The sequence below is a fragment of the Anser brachyrhynchus genome (genome assembly GCF_964034855.1).
Source record: "Anser brachyrhynchus genome assembly, chromosome: 1".
Classification (NCBI taxonomy): domain Eukaryota; kingdom Metazoa; phylum Chordata; class Aves; order Anseriformes; family Anatidae; genus Anser; species Anser brachyrhynchus.
Genome location: NC_137694.1, coordinates 212,283,896 through 212,304,985, shown reverse-complemented (window position 1 = coordinate 212,304,985; position 21,090 = coordinate 212,283,896). Strand labels below are relative to the sequence as shown.

Here is a 21,090-nt window from a genome sequence, read left to right as displayed (position 1 = left end):
GAGACAGAGGGATTTGGCCAACCTCTTTCAGTGGTTTGTGGGGACAGGACAAGGGGCAATGGCCACAAAATGGAACCCAGGAAGTTCTGCACCAGCATGAGAAAGAACTTCTTCCCAGTGAGGGTGACGGAGCACTGGGACAGGCTGCCCAGGGAGGTTGTGGAGTCTCCTTCTCTGGAGATATTCAAGGCCCACATGGACGCCTGTCTGGGCAGCCTGCTCTAGGGAACCTGCTTTGGCAGGGGGGTTGGACCCGATGAGCTCCTGAGGCCACCTCCAACCCCTACAATTCCGTGATTCTGTGATTGTCTCCTGGCTTCTCCAATGCTGGTATAATGGTGCCAATAGCCTGGAGTTAGAGGGCAGGGAACCAAGCAGCTGGGATCCCTCTCTTGGGAAGGGGGCACTGACAAAGCCTTTGGAGGCAACTCCTGTTGGGTGTGAAGGGAAGGCATCCCTCCAAGAAAGTCACCTGAGCAAGTGGACCATTACTACCAACCCTCCAAGGCAAGCACTACATACTCACCATGGTAGCAGCAACTACTGGGTGGCTGGAAACATACCTGGTAAACGATGCCACTGCCCCAAACACCATCTGGGGCCTGGAAAGACAAGGTCTATGGCGTCATGGTACACCCGAGAGAATCGAGCCCTGCAATGGGAGTCACCTCTGAAATAACCTTGTAACCCCTAGGCCAAGAGGCATGGCATTGACTGGGTGTATTACATCCCCTGTCACCCACGAGCCCCTGGAGAGGCTGGAAGGTGTAAGGGACCGTTAAAAGCCTGTGTTACAGGCACTGGGTGCTGGGCATGGAAACACTGGGATGCAAATTTAGCAGAAGCCACTTGGCTACTTAATACCAGAGGATCTGACAGCCATCCAGGTCCTGCTCAAAGCCCCTGCACACTGTGGGAAGTCCCCGTTGTGCATGGAGGGAAGTGGCTGGGGAAGGCAGGTGGATTGCTCCTGCCTTGGGAAAAGGCAAAGCCATTTGTGAGAGCAGTTGTGGTGGCGTTTAGCTGTCCATCAGGGCAAGACCACCACAAACACCCGTGGGACTGGGACCCGCACTAACACTAAAGCAAGGGGAACTGCTAAAGGGGAATTTCCTGACGGTGTCCCTGCAGACACTTGCAACAACTGGGCAGCAGCGGCTATTCTGGGCGGTCATGGGGGGCCAGCATATAAATAGCCCACGGGACGCAGGCAGGGGTTGCTATAAAAAGCCACAGCAGGCAGCTCCACTTGTCCTGCGCACCGAGCGGAGCAGAGGTAACAACTCGCTGCAGCTCCGAGGCTGCTGGGACTGGGCCGGGGGGGACCTGTGGGTCTGCAGCCGGGCACCGGGGTCCTTCTGCGCATGGAGCACCTCGCCCTGGGCTGGGTGCTGCTGGCCAGCAGCCTGTTCGGCACCTCAGCCACTGGCAGTAAGCGAGACCTCGACGCCATCAAGGAGGTGGCGATGGACATGGTCCTCAGCTCCTTTGATGACCAGTACCAGGGCTGCAGCCGCATGATGGAGAAGGAGCTGGAGGAGCTGAACCGCACCGAGTTCGCCAGCCCTGCCTACACAGAGGGCTGGAGAGGTGCAGTGACGGAGTGGCGGAATCGATGGGGCCGTGCCGCCCGCCCGCTGGTGCTGCGGCAGGAGCAGGCGGTGGCCGTGCTGGCGTACACTGCCGAGGGGGACCTGTACCGACAGTTCAACGCGGCCGTGCGTGAGGGCGGGCGCTCCCGCGAGCACTACCTCCAGTCCTTCCCCTTCAAGACGCTGCACTTCCTCCTGACCAAGGCCCTGCACACCCTGAGGGATGCCCAGGGCCAGAACTGCCACCGCGTCTACCGCGGCGTCAAAGGCACGCGCTTCACAGCCCAGCTCCACCAGACCGTCCGCTTCGGCCAGTTCACCTCTGCCTCCCTCAAGAAGAAGGTTGCTCAATCCTTTGGCCAGGACACCTTCTTCTTCTTGGATACCTGCTACAGTGTCCCCATCCAGAACTTCTCCTTCTACCCTGATGAGGATGAAGTCCTCATCCCACCCTTTGAGGTCTTCAAGGTCACCAACTTCACCCGTGACAGAGACGGAAACTTCATCCATCTCCGCTCCCAGGCTGCGCGCAGCACCTACAACTGCGAGTTTGTGAAGGGTAAGGGCAGCCAGCAGGGTGGGTGCCACCGGGAGATGGGGCTGGGGCTGGGGCACAGCCCTGGGCAGGCGCCGCGCTCCCCGCACTCCTCCAGCCTTGGCCGCAGGAGAGCGGGGTCCCCGTGCCACCGGCTCTGTGAGGGGAAGGGGAGCCTTGTGGTGAAGGCAACAGCTCCGTGTGGGGAGTTTCAGGAGCTCAGGGGGCTTGGGGAGCTCTCCTTCAGACCAGGTCTTCCCTGCGCATCCCTGCGCACTCCCAGATGCTCTGCCTTGGGGTTTGCAGTGGGGGCCCTCTGTGGCATGGCCAGGTCGGGGCGAGGGGCACAGAGCGGGGCGGTGCACAGATTTTTCTGGTCTCTTTGGCAGAGAAAAGGTGCAAGGAGCAGCCGTGTGTTTTCAGCGCAGGTAAGAGGCGAGCCCCCAGCCCCTTCCCACGGCCAGCACCGTGCGTGCACCCTCCGGCGGTCATTAACTCCCTGTTCCCCCCGCCCCAGGCAGGAGCAGTCCCAGGGAACCCCCACACCTCTGGAGTCTCCTCTTGGCAGCCACAGCCCTGGCAGCCGTGGGAGGCCTCTAACCCAACTATGCTGGTGCTGCACCTCCGCAAGGAAAATGGGGCAGAAACGTGAAAACACATTTAATGGAAACTGTGGGATTACGCTTTCCTCTTCCGGATGCTTTCTGCTCCAGCAGGAGCGGTGCCACCAGCCCCAGGATGCTCCGGTGGCCCTAGAACACCAGCAGGGGCTGGAGGAAGCCTTTTCCTGGCTTTTCCAGAGAAATAAAAGCATTGCTGTAGGATGGAGGCATCAAGGAGGGTTCCTGTGGCTCCCCACACTGGGGGCATTTTGCATGGTTGGCAGCGAAGGGTTTTCTCCAGCTCCCTCGCCAGCCCTCCTGGATCCAGAGCATCCCGGACAGTGCTGCACCCGGGTCCTGCCAGGGGGCATGGGGAGCACTGGGGGCTCCTCCCCTCTCTGGGAAGCCCCCCCAGTGGCTCAGGAGCAGGGATTTGGCTGGCACCGACCGCCTCAGCCCCCAGTGCCCAGGATCGGGCTCTGCAGAGGGGACGGACGGGGGCTGCCCCATGGAGCAGCGCACAGCACTCACTCAGCTCTGCTGGCACCGTGGGCACCTCGCCTTCCTCCTCTCCCCACGGGTGTCCCCTGCACCCCCAGCACACAGGTGACACCAGGCAGCCTCAATGCACTTTAATGAATCCCTGCTGCCCCACAACCTGCTGCGGGCAGGTCCCGGGGGACGAGGGGGCGAGGGGCACCAGGAGCCCCGCAGCGGGGCTGTGTCCACCAGAGCAGGGCCGAAGCCCTGGGGCTGGGCAAAGAGCCCCCACAGCAGCCTCCTGAGCTGGGGGTGGGCAGGGTGAGAGCCCACCGCACCGCGGCCAGCCGGGGTCCGGCAAGGGCTGCGCTGGGGGCAGCTCCGGGCAGGGGCAGGAGGGTTTCCCCCCACGCCGGTCCCACGGAGCATCCCTTCCCATGCGGCCGGGGCAGCCCTTGCCCCGCACCGTGGGGCTCTCACCCGTCACGAGCTGCTGCCCGGTCTCAGCCCGGTCCCCTGCTCTCGGTGGGGGCCGGTTCCGGGGGGCCCCATCGCACCTCCCTGGTGTCAAGGCCAACGGTGCTCAGCACAGTATCACAGTATCACAGATTTCTAGGTTGGAAGAGACCTCAAGGTCATCGAGTCCAACCTCCGACCTAACACTAAGTACTCCACTAAACCATATCGCTAAGCTCTACATCTAAACGTCTTTTAAAGACCTCCAGGGATGGTGACTGCACCACCTCCCTGGGCAGCCCGTTCCAATGCTTAATAACCCTTTCGGTAAAGAAGTACTTCCTAACATCCAACCTAAAACTCCCCTGTCGCAACTTTCACCCATTCCCCCTCGTCCTGTCACCAGGCACGTGGGAGAACAGACCAACCCCCACCTCGCTACAGCCTCCTTTAAGGTACCTATAGAGAGCGATAAGGTCGCCCCTGAGCCTCCTCTTCTCCAGGCTGAACAAGCCCAGCTCCCTCAGCCGCTCCTCGTAAGACTTGTTCTCCAGACCCCTCACCAGCTTGGTCGCCCTTCTCTGGACTCGCTCGAGCACGTCCATGTCCTTCCTGTAGCGAGGGGCCCAAAACTGAACACAGTACTCGAGGTGCGGCCTCACCAGAGCCGAGTACAGGGGCACAATCACTTCCCTAGACCTGCTGGCCACACTGCTTCTTATACAGGCCAGGATGCCGTTGGCCTTCTTGGCCACCTGAGCACACTGCTGGCTCATATTCAGCCGACTATCAACCAATACTCCCAGGTCCTTCTCTGCCAGGCAGCTTTCCAGCCACTCATCTCCCAGCCTGTAGCTCTGCTTGGGGTTGTTGCGCCCCAGGTGCAGGACCCGGCACTTGGCCTTGTTGAACTTCATGCAGTTGACCTCAGCCCATCGCTCCAGCCTATCCAGATCCTCCTGCAGAGCCTTCCTGCCCTCGAGCAGATCGACACACGCACTTAGCTTGGTGTCGTCTGCAAACTTACTGAGGGTGCACTGGACGCCCTCATCCAGATCATCGATAAAGATATTAAAGAGGACCGGCCCCAGTACCGAGCCCTGGGGGACACCACTAGTGACCGGCCTCCAACCAGATTTGACTCCATTCACCACAACTCTCTGGGCCCGGCTATCCAGCCAGTTTCTAACCCAGCGAAGCGTACGCCAGTCCAAGCCCCGAGCAGCCAGTTTCTTGAGGAGAATGTTGTGGGGAACTGTGTCAAAAGCCTTACTGAGGTCAAGGTAAACCACATCCACAGCCTTTCCCTCATCCACCAAGCGCGTCACTTGGTCATAGAAGGAGATCAGGTTCGTCAAGCAGGACCTGCCTTTCATAAACCCATGCTGACTGGGCCTGATCGCCTGCTTGCCCTGCAAGTGCAGCATGATGACCCTCAAGATAATCTGCTCCATGAGCTTTCCTGGCACTGAGGTCAAACTGACAGGCCTATAGTTCCCCGGGTCTGCCCTCCGGCCCTTCTTATAGATGGGCGTCACATTGGCTAGCCGCCAGTCAACTGGGACCTCCCCCGATAGCCAGGACTGCCGATAAATGATGGAAAGCGGCTCAGCCAGCTCCTCCGCCAGTTCTTTCAGTACCCTCGGGTGCATCCTATCCGGCCCCATCGACTTGCGCACATCCAAGCTCCGTAGCAGGTCGCCAACCATTTCCTCATGGATAGCGAAGGCCACATCCTGCTCCCCATCCCCTTCCACCAGCTCAGGGCACTGGGTATCCAGAGAACAACCGGTATTGCCGCTAAAGACTGAGGCAAAGGCGGCATTAAGCACCTCAGCCTTTTCCTCATCCTTAGTAACTAGGTTTCCCCTCGCATCCAGTAAAGGATGGAGATTCTCCTTAGTCCTCCGTTTCGCGTTGATATATTTGTAAAAGGATTTTTTGTTGTCTTTAATGGCAGTAGCCAGGTTGAGCTCCAGATGAGCTTTGGCCTTTCTAATTTTCTCCCTGCACAGCCTCGCTACATCCTTGTAGTCCTCCTCAGTGGCCCGCCCTTTTTTCCAAAGATTATAAACCCTCTTTTTTCTGCTAAGCACAAGCCGCAACTCTCTGTTGAGCCAGGCCGGTCTTCTTCCACGCCGGCTCGTCTTTGGGCACGTGGGGACGGACCGCTCCTGTGCCATCACGATTTCCTTCTTGAGGAGCGCCCAGCCTTCCTGGACTCCTCTGCCCTTCAGAACCGCCTCCCAAGGGACTCGGCCAACCAGCGTCCTGAGCAGCTCAAAGTCAGCCCTCCGGAAGTCCAATACAGCGGTTTTACTGGTCCCCTTCCTGGCCTCGCCAAGAATAGAGAACTCTACCATTTCGTGGTCACTCTGCCCAAGACAGCTTCCGACCACCACATCTCCCACCAGTCCTTCTCTGTTTGTGAAGAGAAGGTCTAGCGGGGCACCACCCCTGGTAGGTTCACTGACCAGCTGCGTCAGGAAGCTATCTCCCACGCTCTCCAGAAACCTCCTAGTCTGCTTTCTCCATGCCGTGTTGTGTTTCCAGGATATGTCCGGGAAGTTTAGGTCCCCCACGAGGACAAGCGCCACGCAGGTGAAGTTGGTGCGCAGGTCCTGGGCGCTGAAGGAGCTGAAGAGCAGGTGGCGGCGCATGACCACCCCTGAGCCCCTCGGCTCCTCTCTGTGGGGCGAGCAGCAAGGGCTGCTTGGTGTAAGTATTAGACCTGCTTAATAGTTGCTAATCCCAATGTTGATTGCTTTAATCTCAAGTCTGCTGTGCCTGCTTTCCAACTTGAGTTATACAGCACATTACTTACTGTATGTGTTCCCTATCGTGCTGTTTATCCTTTCCGGGCCCTGGTTTAAGATCTCTGGTCATGAGACTAACGTGGTATTTGTACTCAGCACTGTCGTTGACTCTATACTTTGGAAACCGTATCTCGGAAACTATTAACAATTACACCTATTGCCTTTTTTCTTCCTGGTTAAACCACAACAGACTTGTTCTCCAGACCCCTCACCAGCTTCGCTACCCTTCTCTGGACGCGTTTGAGCACCTCCATGTCCTTCCTGTAGTGAGGGGCCCAAAACTGAACACAGCACTCGAGGTGCGGCCTCACCAGAGCCAAGTACAGGGGGACAATCACCTCCCTAGCCCTGCTGGCCACACTGGTTCTGATACAGGCCAGGATGCTGTTGGCCTTCTTGGCCACCTGAGCACACTGCTGGCTCATATTCAGCCGACTATCAACCAATACTCCCAGGTCCTTCTCTGCCAGGCAGCTTTCTAACCACTCACTTTCTGACCACACCATCTTGTTCCCTGTCTCACCAGGGAGGAGGAGGAGGAGGAGGAAGAGGAAGGGATGCCATGAGACCTGGCTCTTCCCTGTGAGACAGAGGTTGGATGTGGCTTTCACAGGGAGGGGATCCTGCCCCTCTACTCTGCGCTGGGGAGGCCGCCCCTGGGGTGCTCCCGGGGCCAGAGAGGCCTGGAGCTGGTGGCAGGAGCCCAGCGCAGGGCCCCGAGGTGCGGGAGGGCCTGGAGCACCTCTGCCGTGAGGAGAGGCTGCGAGAGCTGGGGCTGCTCGGCCCGGAGAGGAGGAGGCTCCGGGGGAGCTCCCCCGCGGCTGCCGGGGCCTGCGGGGAGCTGCGCAGAGGCCGGAGCCGGGCTCTCGCCGGGGGTGCCCAGGGCCAGGAGCAGAGGCCCCGGGCCCAGCCTGGAGGCCGGGAGGTGCCCTCTGGGCCCCAGGCAGCGCTGCTGTGCCGGGCGGGTGCCGGAGCCCTGGCACAGGCTGCCCGGAGAGGGGCTGGGGGCTCCTCCGCGGGGTCTCCGGCAGCCGCCGGGACGTGGGGCTGGGCCAGCGGCTCTGCGGGGCCCTGTTGGGGCAGGGGGTGAGCAGTAGCACCCAGAGGTGCTCCCAGTTTCTGACTCGACAGCATCTCCCCAAGAGCCACCCATGAGCCACCCATGGGCTCACCACACCACCTCCAAGGGGCACAGCAAGGGTTTTGTGTGGAAAGAAAGACGCAGTGGGGCTGGAAGGGCCCCAGCGTAAGGGCAGCAGGGAGGAAAACACCATTTCACAGCAGTCGGCTGAGCTGCAGTGAGCAGGGATGTGAGAAACAAAGTTGTGTTTCTGCAAGAGAAGGTGTTTTTGCAGTGGAAAATTCCTCTAACCTTGCATTTTCAAAAGGGATTGTGCAGGCAGGACAGTAGCGTAGCAGCGGGGAGTATGGTAAGCAGATAAGGGGAAGGTCCCACTGTCCCAAAATAAGGAGGATCCCTAAGAAAAACAGGACGAAAAGTGCGAAATCGGTAAAAACAAAAATCACGGGCCCTCTAGTCATGAGAGAAGGAAAAAAAAAAAAAAAAGGAAAAGGAGAAATTAACAGTTGGTCAAACAAAATTGTACATCTGTGGTATAGAAGTGCGTCGAGTAGGCTGTGAACCTGTAGTTCTCAGCCCATGAGGAAACAGGGGAGAAATCAGGTGTCAGGTCATAGGGAATGTAAGGTTAGGATAAACTTTTACTGGGCGCTCGTGCTTGCAGGACGCCCGCCATTGCGATCGCGAATAAAAGAGCTTCACAGAAGACCCTGTCTGAGAAAATTATTGAGATTTTTCTCACAGGGACGGGAGCATCCCGGGCAGGCTCGGTGCCCGCTGTGAGGGCTCAGGGACAGCAGGGATATCCGGAGGAGGGACAGGAAAGCGTGACCGGCAGCGTGCGGGGAGGGAAGCGCGGGATCCGGCTGGGTGGCTCTCCCGGCCCCATAAAACCTCTTGCATCCGGGCTCGGGGGCCACGGCGGGACCTGAGGGGCTGGGGACAGGCTGGTGGCCCTGTCGGGGCTGGGTGGCTTTGGCAGGAGGCTCTACCCCGGGAAGGGGAGGAGGCTGCGGCACTCCCAGCTGGCTGGCGGCCGTGATGCTGGAGTGGTTTTACTGGGGTGGGCAGCAGAGTTCCGCCTCAGCCGCTCTCTCACTACCCCTCCTCAAAGAGAAAGGAGGAGAAAATACGACACAAAGAGCTCAAGGTTTGAAATAAGGACGGGGAGATCACTCGACACTTATCGTAACGGGCAAAACAGACACGGAGTAGGGAGACAGTAAGATTTATTGCCTATTACTAACAAGCTAGAGCAGTGAGAAACTAAAAGCAAACCAAAAACACCTTCCCCCCCCATCCACCGTCTTCCACCTCCTCCCCCCTAGCAGCTCAGGGGAGTGGGGAATGGGGGCTGCGGTCAGGCCATAACATTTCATCCCCACCTGCTCCCCGTGGGGTCCCTCCCACGGGATGCCGTCCTTCCCAAACTGAGCCTGCGGGGGCTGCCCACAGGCAGCAGCTCCTCAAGAACTGCTCCCACACGGCTCCGTCCCACGGGGTCCATCCCCCAGGAGCAAACTGCTCCAGCACGGGTCCCTGTGGTGGTTTTACTCAGGTGGGCAGCCGAGTTCCACCACGGCTGCTCTCTCAGTCTCCTTCCTCAAAGAGGAAGAGGGAGAAAATACGACACAAAGAGCTCAAGGTTTGAGGTAAGGATGATTTAATTAAAGGGAAAAGGGAGAGGGGAAAAAAAAAAAAAGCAACGGCCATGCAGAAGCACGGAGAGAGGAAAAAACGTTACTCTCAACTTCCCATCAACAAGCGATGTTCGGCCACTGTGAGAAAAATCTCAATTTTCTTCAGACAGGATCTTCCGTGAAGCTATTTGATTCGCGACTGCAATGGCGGGCGTCCTGCCAATTAGGAGCGCGTTTTAGTAAACACATCCTAACCTTTTATTCCCTACTACCCGGCGCCTGATCTCCTCCCCTGTTTCCTCGTTGGCTGAGCACCACAGGTTCACAAGCTACTCGATGCTCCTCTATACCATATATGTACTTTTTTTTTCCTTCAACCCTTCAATTTCTCCTTTTTCCTTTTTCCTTTTTTTTTCTTTTTTCTCCTTTCTTATGTTTTGAGAACCTGTGATCTTTGTTTTACCGTTCTCACATGGCTCATCCTGTTTTTCTCAAGCTTCTACCTTCTTTTGGAAGAGTGAGGCCTTCTGCTGTCCACTTATCTACTCAGCATTTCTCCTTGTTATGACTACACAACTACCTTGGAATACAGAAAATGAGTTCTCTACCGCAAAAACACAACTTTGTTTCTCACAGCCACGTCCTGGGAATCAGGGCCTCGATGCTCATAGCAGCTGTTTGGGAGGACAGACGTCTTCATAACGAGAGCTGCCCCCCCACAGCCCCCTTTCCCCTTTCCCACCTTTTATTGCTGAGCGTGACACTCACGGCATGGGATATCCCTCTGGTGGGTTTAGGTCAGCCGCCTGGTGACGGCCCCTGCCCACCCCCTGCCCACCCCCAGCCTGCTGGCTCTGGGGGTTGGAGGAGTCCCGGTGCGGTGCCAGCACTGCTCAGCAGCAGGCACAGCACCGCTGTGGTACCAGGGCTGCTCTAGCTACACGTGCGGAGCACAGCGCTGCATGGGCTGCTGCAGGGACATAACTCCGTCCCAGCCAGACCCAGCACAGATGCTCCAGTCCCGGCTCAGCCTGGCGGCCATGCAGGCACCAAGAGCACCCGGTGAGTGCGACCCCCCCTGCTTCCCACCCGTACACCCCCCGTAATGTGGGGACGCCCAGTGCTGCACCCTGCTGCGGGGCTCTGCGTGTGAGAAAGCCGCAAAATCCCCCAAATTCAGGCTCTCCCCTGATTTACAGGTGTTTGCAATGACAATGGGGTCCAAGGGTGCCCCCCAGCACCTTCCCCTTCCTCACAGCTGGCCGAGGGGATGCACCTCACGTTCGGGGGACCCCTTTTTTTTGGGGGGGGGGCTATCTGCCTGTGCAGGCAGAGGGCACATGGGGGTGTACTGGAAGAGGGGCCCTGTGTCCTGGGGGGGCTGGAGGGGATCTGGGACACAGCCTGTGTGTAGGGATGGAAATTGCAAGGGATTTGGGGCAGCAACCCCTCGGGATGGGTCCATGGGGGCATGCAGGGATCTGTGCCCCCCTGGCTAGGGCTGGTTGGGGTGATTGGGGTCGGTGTGTGGCAGGATCAGTCCCAGAGCTGTTGTTTAGGGCGGGGGACCCCGGTCAGGTCCTGGCAGGGGCTGCAGCTGGGGCCAGCGGGACCCCCGGGCATCCCTTGGGCACAAAGGTGACACCAGCCCAGGGAGGTCCCTGGGGTCGGGACCTATTTCTGCAGGGGAAGTGCCTGGCTGGGTCTCGTCCGTCTGTCTGTCCATCAGAGGATGTCTGACAGGCATCTGTGCACATACACCGGGTGCTCAATCCAGATTGCCTTCAAGTGGCTTTCTTCAAAAGCATTAGATGCCGTTATTCAGATTTTGGGGGGATTTAACTCGATGAAGGGAGCAGCACCGAATTAACACTGCTTTAAGTCTTGGGAGGGCACGGGTGGACCTGAGCTGGAGGTGTGCTGGGTGCCCCCAGCTCCCGTGGGTGCCAGCTCTGCACCAGGGCTCTGCCGATGGGGACGGGGCTGGATTTGTTTGTTTTTTTTTCCTCCAGCAAAATATTCCTGGTCCCCTGCTCCTTGCACTTCAAGGACCATTTTGGGGCTCATCCCTGGGTCCATCCCCGGCCCCATCCCAGGACATCCCCACCGCGGGGGCTGACAGCACCCCCTCGCTCAGGCTCGGCGAGGAGATGGAGGATGACAACCGGACGGAGCCGTGGCACCGGAGCCTCCAAGCGATGCTGGATGCCTTGAACCAGACGCTGCACGGGGCCATCCTGCGCCCTGCCACCCCACGCAACACCAGCGCCCGCGCCGGCTGGGACAACAACGCCTACATTTACATCCTCTTCGTCATGACGCTCTTCGCCGCCACCGTGGGCAGCCTCATCCTGGGCTACACCCGCTCCCGCAAGGTGGACAAGCGCAGCGACCCGTACCACGTCTACATCAAGAACAGGGTCTCCATGATCTGAGCCTGGCCCCGATGCCGCCTGCAAAGCCCCGTGGTGCCCAAGGGGTGCTGAGCCCCCCCGGTGCGGGGCAGGAGCTGGGCTCCTTGTGCCTGGCACGACCCGCAGGCAGGTCCCGGCGTCGCAGAGCCATCCCGGCTGGGGACATGGGGACACGGGGAAGGCAGAGGCGGCTCCTTTCCCACCATTCCCATGCCCTGCTGAGTTTGGCAGGGGCTGTGAAGGAGGAAAATTTGCCTCTTCCCCGCTCAGACTGGCCAGCATCACCCTCCAAAGCGTGCTGTGGGGTGCCAGGAGCTTAGTGACGTGGGCTTGCAGGTTTTCCTGGTGCTAAAAGCTGTCATTTTAGAACGGTGTTGGGCCACCCTTCGCTGGCGGGGAGTTAAAGGACATGCCGGTTCCCGAGGGTTTGCGTCTGCTTCTTCTCCGAGCGTGGTGCTCCTGGTGCCCCTCGATGGCTCTGCGGCGGCCAAAATTGCTTTGTGATGGGACTTGCGGGGTGATTTGGCACCGCAGCCCGATCCCACACCCAAGACGCTTTCTCCCTGGCCGGCCAGCATCGCTCCAGCCTCGGGCGCACGCTGCGAGCCCGGCCGGAGGCACCCGGCTTCGCGCCACCCCGAGGGTCTGGCCGGGCTCTGGCCGATGATGCCGGAGCTTTTCCTGCTTCCTTCCTGCGGGGTGCTGCCGGCTGTAGCTTTGGCCTTTTGTACCGCAGCTCCCAAATGTGTTTTCCAAGGGGCAAGCGCGTAGTGGCAAACGGGAAGGGGATGGACTCGGGCCCTCCTGGGCTCCTTGGCTTCATCCCCGCAGTTGAAGCAGCCGGGTTTGGGGCTGGCACACGGGGTGGCCGGTGGCCAGGAGGGCGAATGTCCCTGTCCTTCCCAACAGGCTGCCTGCCAGGGCCGGCGTGGGGCAGCACCAGCCACCCAGCCCCGGCGCCCGGAGCGGTCCCTCGGACATCTTAATCTGCTTATTATGGCTTAATTAATGTCTAATTGCTGCCAGACCGGCTGGCCCCTAGGGCACCTTCCTCCTGCACTCAAACACTGCTGCGGCACCTGCGCCCACGCCCGCGCCGCCAAACCCTGACCCAAACCACAGCATTTTGGGGAGAGCCGGCAACCTCGGCACCCGGGAATTTGGGATTTCCCATGCCTTCAGCCCTGCTCTGGGCACGAAACCCGATGCAGGGTTTTGGGGGGTCCCTGGTGGGCTGGGTTTTGGGGGCGGTTGCCATTTCTGGGCTGGGCATGTGGTGCAGGAAGGGTTTCTGCCGGAGCAAATGCCACTGTTGTCCCTCGGCACCGGGTGCCCGGCCCAGGCAGGAGGGGGCTCAAGAGGCTTCGCCTTGTTTGCCTTGTGGTTACATGTTGGGAAAGGGAAATAAGCCCTTTATCTGCAAATAACTCAGGGGAAGCAGACCGGGTGGGCACAGCTGGTGACTTGCTGAAAACGGACTCCGCAATCAGTAGGATTGTAAAGTAGGTATGTTCATTCAGTGCTGGGCGGCACGGGGGGTAGTCCCGCCAAAGTCGTGCGCACCCTAACGCGGCAACTTGCTTTGGTTATATGCAGTAAGGAGTTACACATGCATGAAGTTTACCAATACGCCTATACATAGGCATAACCTAGCTCCGTTTGTATTAAAATTAGCTCCGAGAAGTCATTGCGATAAACTCCTCCCATCTGTGCTTGCGCAGTGCCTTCTGGTGGTGGGCGCTGAGGGTCGTGAGGATGAAGTAAGATGTCTTCATCAGGGTTGAACTTTTCACCTCGTCTCCTTGCGCATGCTCTCTGAGCCCTTGGTCACAGTCCGAGCCCTAAGGTTGGCTTGATCCAGTTCTCAGGGTCCCAGGGGCTCCTCTTATCTGGAGGCCTAAGTGCAGCACAGGCACAGGACATCGCAAATGTGGCACATATTAAGCAGTGAGCGTTGCCTACATATTCATTCTTAATCAATCGCTCTCTAGTTTCTAACCCCATGTCTCACCGGGATGAAATCCTCCTCCTCCGGGTGGATTTGTGCTCTGTTTTTCTCCACCTCCACGGTGTTTATCCTCCTCTCACACCCGGAGCACGGCTTGTGCCAGGGCTGGCGTGGGGGTCCCAGGATGGTCGGCGCGGTACCAGGTCACTGAGGATGCTAACACGACTGTATAGATGGTTTTTATTTCTGCTTTGCAGTGACATCGCCCTGTGCTCAGCCATTCTTCAGCTGAAAAGCACTGAACGCATTGGTAGGAGCGAAATACGCGCACCATTGTTCGGGGGTACGCTACTGAGACGCTGCAGACCCAGCCCTGCTGGGCTGACGGGTACATTTAACCGTCTTTACCCCTGCACTGCGTAAAAGCAAACCCCAAACAGGAGCTGTGTGTTATCAGCAAGTCTCTTTTAACTTGCATTATTTTGTCTGCGTTAAAAGACTCTCATTTTGGGGACACGGGCAGTTATCTGCCGTTCCGTAGCTGCAGTTATGCTACATGGGGGCACTCTGAGTTTCAGAGCAGCACGGGGAGCAATGCCTTTCCCTGAAAACACACAAACAGAGCTGCACATACGCACATGTAGATGTGTGTTTTGGCTAGGATGAAGTCATTCCCTCCAGCTGAGCCCCACCACGGTCCCTGCTGGCACTGGCAGCTCCCAGCACAGGAGATCCTGCAGAGAAGTTTCAACCCCTCAACAGTGTGGTTATGCCCGCAAAACAAATAACAAAGACTCTTATCTTCTATGAGGCTGCTTTATCTTTCTTCAGGGAAATAACCACGGAGGATCACCAATAACTGAAGGACTGATAATTCTCCTATTTAAGTATCAGCGATTAAGGTCAAATCCTGCTTTTAATTGTGGCTAGGAAGCTGGGCACTGATAACGTGGCGTGCGGGCATGGCTGTCACCGTTTTGTGTGAAACTGCTTTATGAGATTCAGGGTGCCATATAAAGAAACAGCCTGCTTGCTCTGATGGCAGAAAACTACTCTTCAGAATAATTTAAAGCTCTCATTAAGAGCATAAGAAAAAAAATGTAGCCACGAATCGAAGCATTTGAAATATGAAGTTTAATATTAACGGTCTCCCTTACTGCCTGTCCAAAGATCTACAGAGTTCTTGTAAGGAACGTTCCTGCTTGGCAGGCTTTAGAGAGGCATTTAACATAGGCATTGTCCTTTTTGTGGGAAAATGAAGTTTTTGTAGACTGGAGCTGCTGTTGTGCTGGGCTCTGGCCTTTCCTTGAACACAAAACACAAAGGAGCAGAAAAGAGCAGCAAAGATATGAAGAGCAGAAGCTGTGCCTCGTGTCGACTCTCAGGTGCAAATTCCCTGAGGGAGCCACCCTTGTCAGCTATTCTGAGATCTGGAGAAATGTGCCGGCATCTGGCTGCTTGGGACACTGCTTTAACTGGGCTCGGGATCACACCAGCGCTGCTAAGGATGTGTGAGAAACACTCTGCAGCCAAGAACACAGGCTCAGGCAAGGATCTCGGTGAAGTAGCATTTTTATTTGCGATCGCAATGGCGGGCGTCCTGCAAGCACGAGCGCCCAGTAAAAGTTTATCCTAACCTTACATTCCCTATGACCTGACACCTGATTTCTCCCGTTTCCTCATGGGCTGAGAACTACAGGTTCACAGCCTACTCGACGCACTTCTATACCATAGATTTACAATTTCGTTTGACCAACTGTTAATTTCTCCTTTTCCTTTTTTTTTTTTTTTTTCCTTCTCTCATGACTAGAGGGCCCGTGATTTTTGTTTTTACCGATTTCGCACTTTTCGTCCTGTTTTTCTTAGGGATCCTCCTTATTTTGGGACAGTGGGACCTTCCCCTTCTCTGCTTACCATACACCCCGCTGCTACACTACTGTCCTGCCTGCACAATCACTTTTGAAAATGCAAGGTTAGAAGAATTTTCCATTGCAAAAACACAACTTTATTTCTCACAGCACCCACCCCCGGGCACCCCCAGCCTCCAGACACCCAGCAGGGCCGGGGGGACCCTGGGCTGGAGCTGCCCCTTGCCATGAGCCCCTCTGCTGCTGCTGCTGCTGCTGCCCGCAGGTGCCCTTGCAGCCCTGGGGCTGCCCTGTACTCACAGAGGCATCCCCTCGTGCACGGCCCCATCCGGGTGCAGCTTCTCGATGAAGGAGACGTTCAGGACCAGGTTAGTTTTCTACTGCAAAAAAACATTTTACTTCAAATTGTGTTCTACTGCAAGAACAAAACTTTTCTTCTCACACCCTTTTTTTCTCTTCCGTTTTTTTGCCTGGGCCTGCCCTCTTCCTTCCATGGCTGCCTTCCTTCCCAATATCCCTCTCCCTTTCCCGTAAATGAGAACAAAAGGGACCAGGGAGCGTCCCCACCCCAGCACTAGGACCATTTGAAGCGGTGCCGGGGCCACTGGCACGGTGCCCACAGGTGGCCCCGACGCCCCATGGGAGGGCTGCATATAAGTAACCCATGGGACGTAGGCAGGGGTTGGAAAACAACACAGCTCCACGCGTCCTGCGCACCGAGCGGAGCAGAGGTAACAACTCGCTGCAGCTCCAGGGCTGCTGGGACCGGGTCGGGGAGGGTCCTGTGGGTCTGCAGCTGGGCACCGGGGTCCTTCCGCACATGGAGCACCTCGCCCTGGGCTGGGTGCTGCTGGCCGGCACCTTGGCTGGCACTTCAGTCACTGGCAGCAAGCAGGACCTCAGTGCCATCACGGAGAAGGTGATGGACATGGCCCAGAACTCCTTTGATGACCAGTACTGGGGCTGCAGATACAAGATGGAGAAGGAGCTGGAGGAGGTGAACCGCACCGAGTTCCAAAACAAGACCTATGCGGACACCTGGGGAAGAGCAGTTGAGAAGTGGCAGAGTCTATGGGGCAACTCAAACCAGCCGCAGGTGCTGCGGCAGGAGCAGGCGGTGGCCGTGCTGGCGTACACTGCCGAGGGGGACCTGTACAAACAGTTCAACGCGGCCGTGCGCGAGGGCGGGTGCTCCCGCGAGCACGACCTCCAGTCCTTCCCCATCAAGACGCTGCACTTCCTCCTGACCGAGGCGCTGCGCACCCTGCAGGAGGCCCAGGATGTTCAGGACTGCCACAACGTCTACCGCGGCGTCAGGGACATCCGCTTCACGGCCCAGCTCCACCAGACCGTCCGCTTTGGCCAGTTCGCTTCCACCTCCCTCAAGAAGGAGGTTGCCGAGACCTTTGGCCAGGACACCTTCTTCTTTGTGTACACCTGCTACGGTGTCCCCATCAAGGACCTCTCAACGTTCCCTGATGAGGAAGAAGTCCTCATCCCACCCTTTGAGGTCTTCAAGGTCACCAACGTCACCCGTGACACAAACGGAACCTTCATCCATCTCCGCTCCCAGGCTGCGTGCAGCACCTACAACTGTGCGCTGCTGAAGGGTAAGGGCAGCCAGCAGGGTGGGTGCCACCGGGAGATGGGGCTGGGGCTGGGGCACAGCCCTGGGCAGGCGCCGCACTCCCCGCACTCCTCCAGCCTTGGCCACAGGAGAGCGGGGGCCCCGTGCCACCGGCTCTGTGAGGGGAAGGGGAGCCTTGTGGTGAAGGCAAGAGCTCCGTGTGGGGAGCTCGGGGAACTTCAGGAGCTTGGGGAGGGAGCTTGGGGAGCTCGCCTTCAGACCAGGTCTTCCCTGCGCATCCCTGCGCACTCCCAAATGCTCTCCCTTGGGGTTTGCAGTGGGGGCCCTCTGTGGCACTGCCAGGTCGGGGCGAGGGGCACAGAGCGGGGCGGTGCACAGATTTTGTTGGTCTCTTTGACAGAGGAAAGGTGCCAGGAGCAGTCGTGTGTTTTCAGCGCAGGTAAGAGGCGAGCCCCCAGCCCCTTCCCATGGCCAGCACCGTGCGTGCACCCTCCGGCGGTCATTAACTCCCTGTTCCCCCCGCCCCAGGCAGGAGCAGTCCCAGGGAACCCCCACACCTCTGGAGTCTCCTCTTGGCAGCCACAGCCCTGGCAGCCGTGGGAGGCCTCTAACCCAAGTGTGCTGGTGCTGCACCTCCACAAGGAAAATGGGGCAGAAACGTGAAAACACATTTAATGGAAACTGTGGGATTACGCTTTCCTCTTCCGGATGCTTTCTGCTCCAGCAGGAGCGGTGCCACCAGCTCCAGGATGCTCCGGTGGCCCTAGAACACCAGCAGAGGCTGGAGGAAGCCTTTTCCTGGCTTTTCCAGAGAAATAAAAGCATTGCTGTAGGATGGAGGCATCAAGGAGGGTTCCTGTGGCTCCCCACACTGGGGGCATTTTGCATGGGTGGCAGCGAAGGGTTTTCTCCAGCTCCCTCGCCAAGCCTCCTGGATCCAGAGCATCCCGGACAGTGCTGCCCCGGGTCCTGCCAGGGGGCATGGGGAGCACTGGGGGCTCCTCCCCTCTCTGGGAAGCCCCCCCAGTGGCTCAGGAGCAGGGATTTGGCTGGCACCGACCGCCTCAGCCCCCAGTGCCCAGGAGCGGGCTCTGCAGAGGGGACGGACGGGGGCTGCCCCATGGAGCAGCGCACAGCACTCACTCAGCTCTGCCGGCACCGTGGGCACCTCGCCTTCCTCCTCTCCCCACGGGTGTCCCCTGCACCCCCAGCACACAGGTGACACCAGGCAGCCTCAATGCACTTTAATGAATCCCTGCTGCCCCACAACCTGCTGCGGGCAGGTCCCGGGGGGCGAGGGGGCGAGGGGCACCAGGAGCCCCGCAGCGGGGCTGTGTCCATCAGAGCAGGGCCGAAGCCGTGGGGCTGGGCAAAGAGCCCCCACAGCAGCCTCCTGAGCTGGGGGTGGGCAGGGTGAGAGCCCACCGCACCGCGGCCAGCCGGGGTCCGGCAAGGGCTGCGCTGGGGGCAGCTCCGGGCAGGGGCAGGAGGGTTTCCCCCCACGCCGGTCCCACGGAGCATCCCTTCCCATGCGGCCGGGGCAGCCCTTGCCCCACACCGTGGGGCTCTCACCCGTCACGAGCTGCTGCCCGGTCTCAGCCCGGTCCCCTGCTCTCGGTGGGGGCCGGTTCCGGGGGGCCCCATCGCACCTCCCTGGTGTCAAGGCCGACGGGGCTCAGCACCACGCAGGTGAAGTTGGTGCGCAGGTCCCGGGCGCTGAAGGAGCTGAAGAGCAGGTCGCGGCGCAGGACCACCCCCGAGCCCCTCGGCTCCTCTCTGCGGGGTGAGCAGCATGGGCCCCATCAGCACCCACCCCCGGGCACCCCCAGCCCCCGGACCCCCAGCAGGGCCGGAGCTGCTCCTTGCCACGAGCCCCCCGCTGCTGCCCGCAGGTGCCCCCGCAGCCCTGGGACCCCCTGTACTCACAGCAACATCCCCTCGTGCACGGCCCCGTCCGGGTGCAGCTTCTCGATGAAGGAGCCGTTCCCCAGCCAGTAGAGCAGCGTGAGGTCGGGGAGGCTGCTCACGGCCTCGCAGGAGATCTTCACACCGCAGCCTGCGCATGGGGGGAGATGGGCTGGGCGCGGGGGGGTGGCAGTGATCCTGCTGTGCAGCCCCCCCGTGCCATCCCCGGGGGTCCCCGTGGGAACAGCCCCTACCTCACCCGCACCCCAAAAGCCCCCGCAGAGCCTTCCTGGGCTCCCCAAGCCCCAGCTGCAGGGGTGCGGGAGCCGACCCCCCCTCCCCTCCCAAGGATGAGGGGCGCAGCCCCAGCTCAGCACGGGCTCCCCGCAGCCCCTGTCCCCAGGCTGTCCCCGCGGGGGTCACTTACCCAGGCGGGGGTGCTCTGCCGGCATCCGCAGGGTGGTGATGCGGGGGGGCTGCAGGGCCACGGCAGCTGGGGGAGCGGAGCGGGGTGAGGGACAGGAGCTGCCCCCAGACCCGGTCCCCAGGGCGGGACGGAGGGCAGGGTCCCACGGGGGGGCAGGGACACGGCTGCTCCCCGGCCTCCGGGGGGGGGGGCACAGAGGCAGGGGCCGGTCCCGGCCCCCCACCCCCGCGGCCCCGCTTACCTGTGCTGCGGGAGGCCACGGCCCAGCAGAGCAGCGGCAGCAGGAGGAGGGCACGGGGCCCGGGGGGGCCTGCGGGCAGAAACGGGGCTCAGCGCCCGGCACCGGGGTGGGCTCGCCGGGATGCGCCCCCCCAGCCGGGCACGGCACCGGGCGGCATCCCCGAGCCCCCGCAGCTCCTCCCGGGCACCGGCGCGCTCCCCCCGCCCCGGGTCCCCCCGCCCCGGTGCCCGCCCGGTCCCGCAGCGGCCGCACCGTCGGAGCGGGGGCACGGAGCCATCGTGCGGCAGCTCCGGGCGCGGGCGCTTTATGGGGCAGCGGCCGTGACTCACCGGGAGCCGCCCCCGGCCGCGCCCGCACCGGGCTGGGCATCCCCGGGCCCCGCATCCCTGAGCCCCACGGGCCCCGCATCCCCGCACCCCTCCTTTACCGGGACCCCGCGCCCGCCCCGTGCCCGATGTCCCCGTCCCAAATGTCCCCGTGTCCCCCATGCCCCATGCCTATCCCGTGCCCGGTGTCCCCATGCCCAATGTCCCCGTGTCCCCCATGCCCGCCCCGTGCCCAGTGTCCCTGTGTCCCTAATGCCCCATGCCCGTCCCACGCCCAATGTCCCCGTGCCCAATGTCCTCATGTCCCCCATGTCCCCATGCCCAATGTCCCCGTGTCCCCCATGCCCGTCCCGTGCCCAGTGTCCCTGTGCCCAATGTCCCCGTGTCCCCCGTGTCCCCTGTGCCCAATGTCCCCGTGCCCACTGTCCCCATGTCCCACATGTCCCCATGCCCAATGTCCCCGTGTCCCCCATGCCCATCCATTGCCCAATGTCCCCATGCCCAATGTCCCCATGTCCCCCATGCCCCGCGTCCCCCCCATTGTCCCCAGCTGCCCCCCAACCGCCCTGGCCGTGCCCTGTGCCCCCTGCCCCGTGCCCCTGCCCGCCTCATGGGGCCGAGCCTCGTGGTGGTGTCGGGGGGCTCCAGGCCGGTCCCCACACTGTGCCCTCACCACCCGGGGGAGTTGGGCAGCCCCAGGCACCATCTCCCACTGTGCGCCCCTCGGGGGTCCCTCGGGGGTCCCTCGGGGGTCCCTCGCAGGCAGCAACCTGCACGCAGCCGCTCTCAGCCCGGCACAGCGAGACCCCGGCTCCCACCCCAGCCCTGAGCCCCCTGGGTTGAGCTGGGGGCTTCGGGGCAAGGAAGGGCCTGGGCTGAGCCGCGCGGGGGCAGAGGGAGGTGGGCAAAGCCCGGGGGACGCAGAGTCCCGGCCGGGGCCGTGTCCCCCTGCCCTTTCGCCTGGTTCACGGCCCGGGCCTGCCCTCCTTCCCGCTGTCCCTCTCCCTTTCCCGTAAACGAGAGTGAAAGGGACCAGGGAGCGTCCCCACCCCAGCGCTGGCACCGTTTAAAGCGGTGCCAAGGCCACTGACCCCACAGATGGCCCCGATGCCCCACGGAAGGGGTCAGGGAGCGGGGGGGGGCTTCCCCACCCCGGGGGGGGGGGGGGGGG

At 60.4% G+C, this 21,090-nt stretch overlaps 4 protein-coding genes across 7 annotated transcripts; 3 read left to right on the top strand and 1 right to left on the bottom strand.

Annotated features, from left to right (window-relative positions):
• Positions 1 to 769: 769 nt before the first annotated feature.
• ART1 (ADP-ribosyltransferase 1) lies at positions 770 to 2,951 on the top strand. The gene is made up of 3 exons (XM_080561734.1): positions 770 to 2,151; positions 2,517 to 2,555; positions 2,645 to 2,951. Exons 1-3 carry the CDS (start codon positions 1,365 to 1,367, stop codon positions 2,725 to 2,727), a joined length of 909 nt encoding a protein of 302 aa, XP_080417860.1. The 5' UTR covers positions 770 to 1,364; the 3' UTR covers positions 2,728 to 2,951.
• Positions 2,952 to 6,020: 3,069 nt separating this feature from the next.
• Positions 6,021 to 13,303, top strand: LOC308180370 (uncharacterized protein). The gene is made up of 3 exons (XM_080561878.1): positions 6,021 to 6,125; positions 6,219 to 6,383; positions 11,215 to 13,303. The coding sequence occupies exons 2-3, from the start codon at positions 6,222 to 6,224 to the stop codon at positions 11,635 to 11,637; spliced, it is 585 nt and encodes a 194-aa protein (XP_080418004.1). The 5' UTR covers positions 6,021 to 6,125; positions 6,219 to 6,221; the 3' UTR covers positions 11,638 to 13,303.
• Positions 13,304 to 15,306: 2,003 nt separating this feature from the next.
• Positions 15,307 to 19,916, bottom strand: IL18BP (interleukin 18 binding protein). 4 transcript variants are annotated; one of them, XM_080562030.1, is made up of 6 exons: positions 19,846 to 19,916; positions 19,594 to 19,662; positions 19,353 to 19,418; positions 18,947 to 19,097; positions 18,593 to 18,796; positions 15,307 to 15,812 (listed from the first exon to the last, which is right to left on the bottom strand). In XM_080562030.1, exons 1-5 carry the CDS (start codon positions 19,868 to 19,870, stop codon positions 18,616 to 18,618), a joined length of 492 nt encoding a protein of 163 aa, XP_080418156.1. In that variant the 5' UTR covers positions 19,871 to 19,916; the 3' UTR covers positions 15,307 to 15,812; positions 18,593 to 18,615. The 4 variants fall into 4 exon arrangements, with proteins under 4 accessions (XP_080418156.1, XP_080418155.1, XP_080418154.1 ...); XM_080562029.1 differs by lacking the exon at positions 15,307 to 15,812 and adding an exon at positions 17,677 to 17,822; XM_080562028.1 differs by lacking the exon at positions 15,307 to 15,812 and adding an exon at positions 17,677 to 17,783.
• Positions 15,812 to 17,855, top strand: LOC308180229 (erythroblast NAD(P)(+)--arginine ADP-ribosyltransferase-like). The gene is made up of 3 exons (XM_080561479.1): positions 15,812 to 17,042; positions 17,421 to 17,459; positions 17,549 to 17,855. Exons 1-3 carry the CDS (start codon positions 16,097 to 16,099, stop codon positions 17,629 to 17,631), a joined length of 1,068 nt encoding a protein of 355 aa, XP_080417605.1. The 5' UTR covers positions 15,812 to 16,096; the 3' UTR covers positions 17,632 to 17,855.
• Positions 19,917 to 21,090: the final 1,174 nt, after the last annotated feature.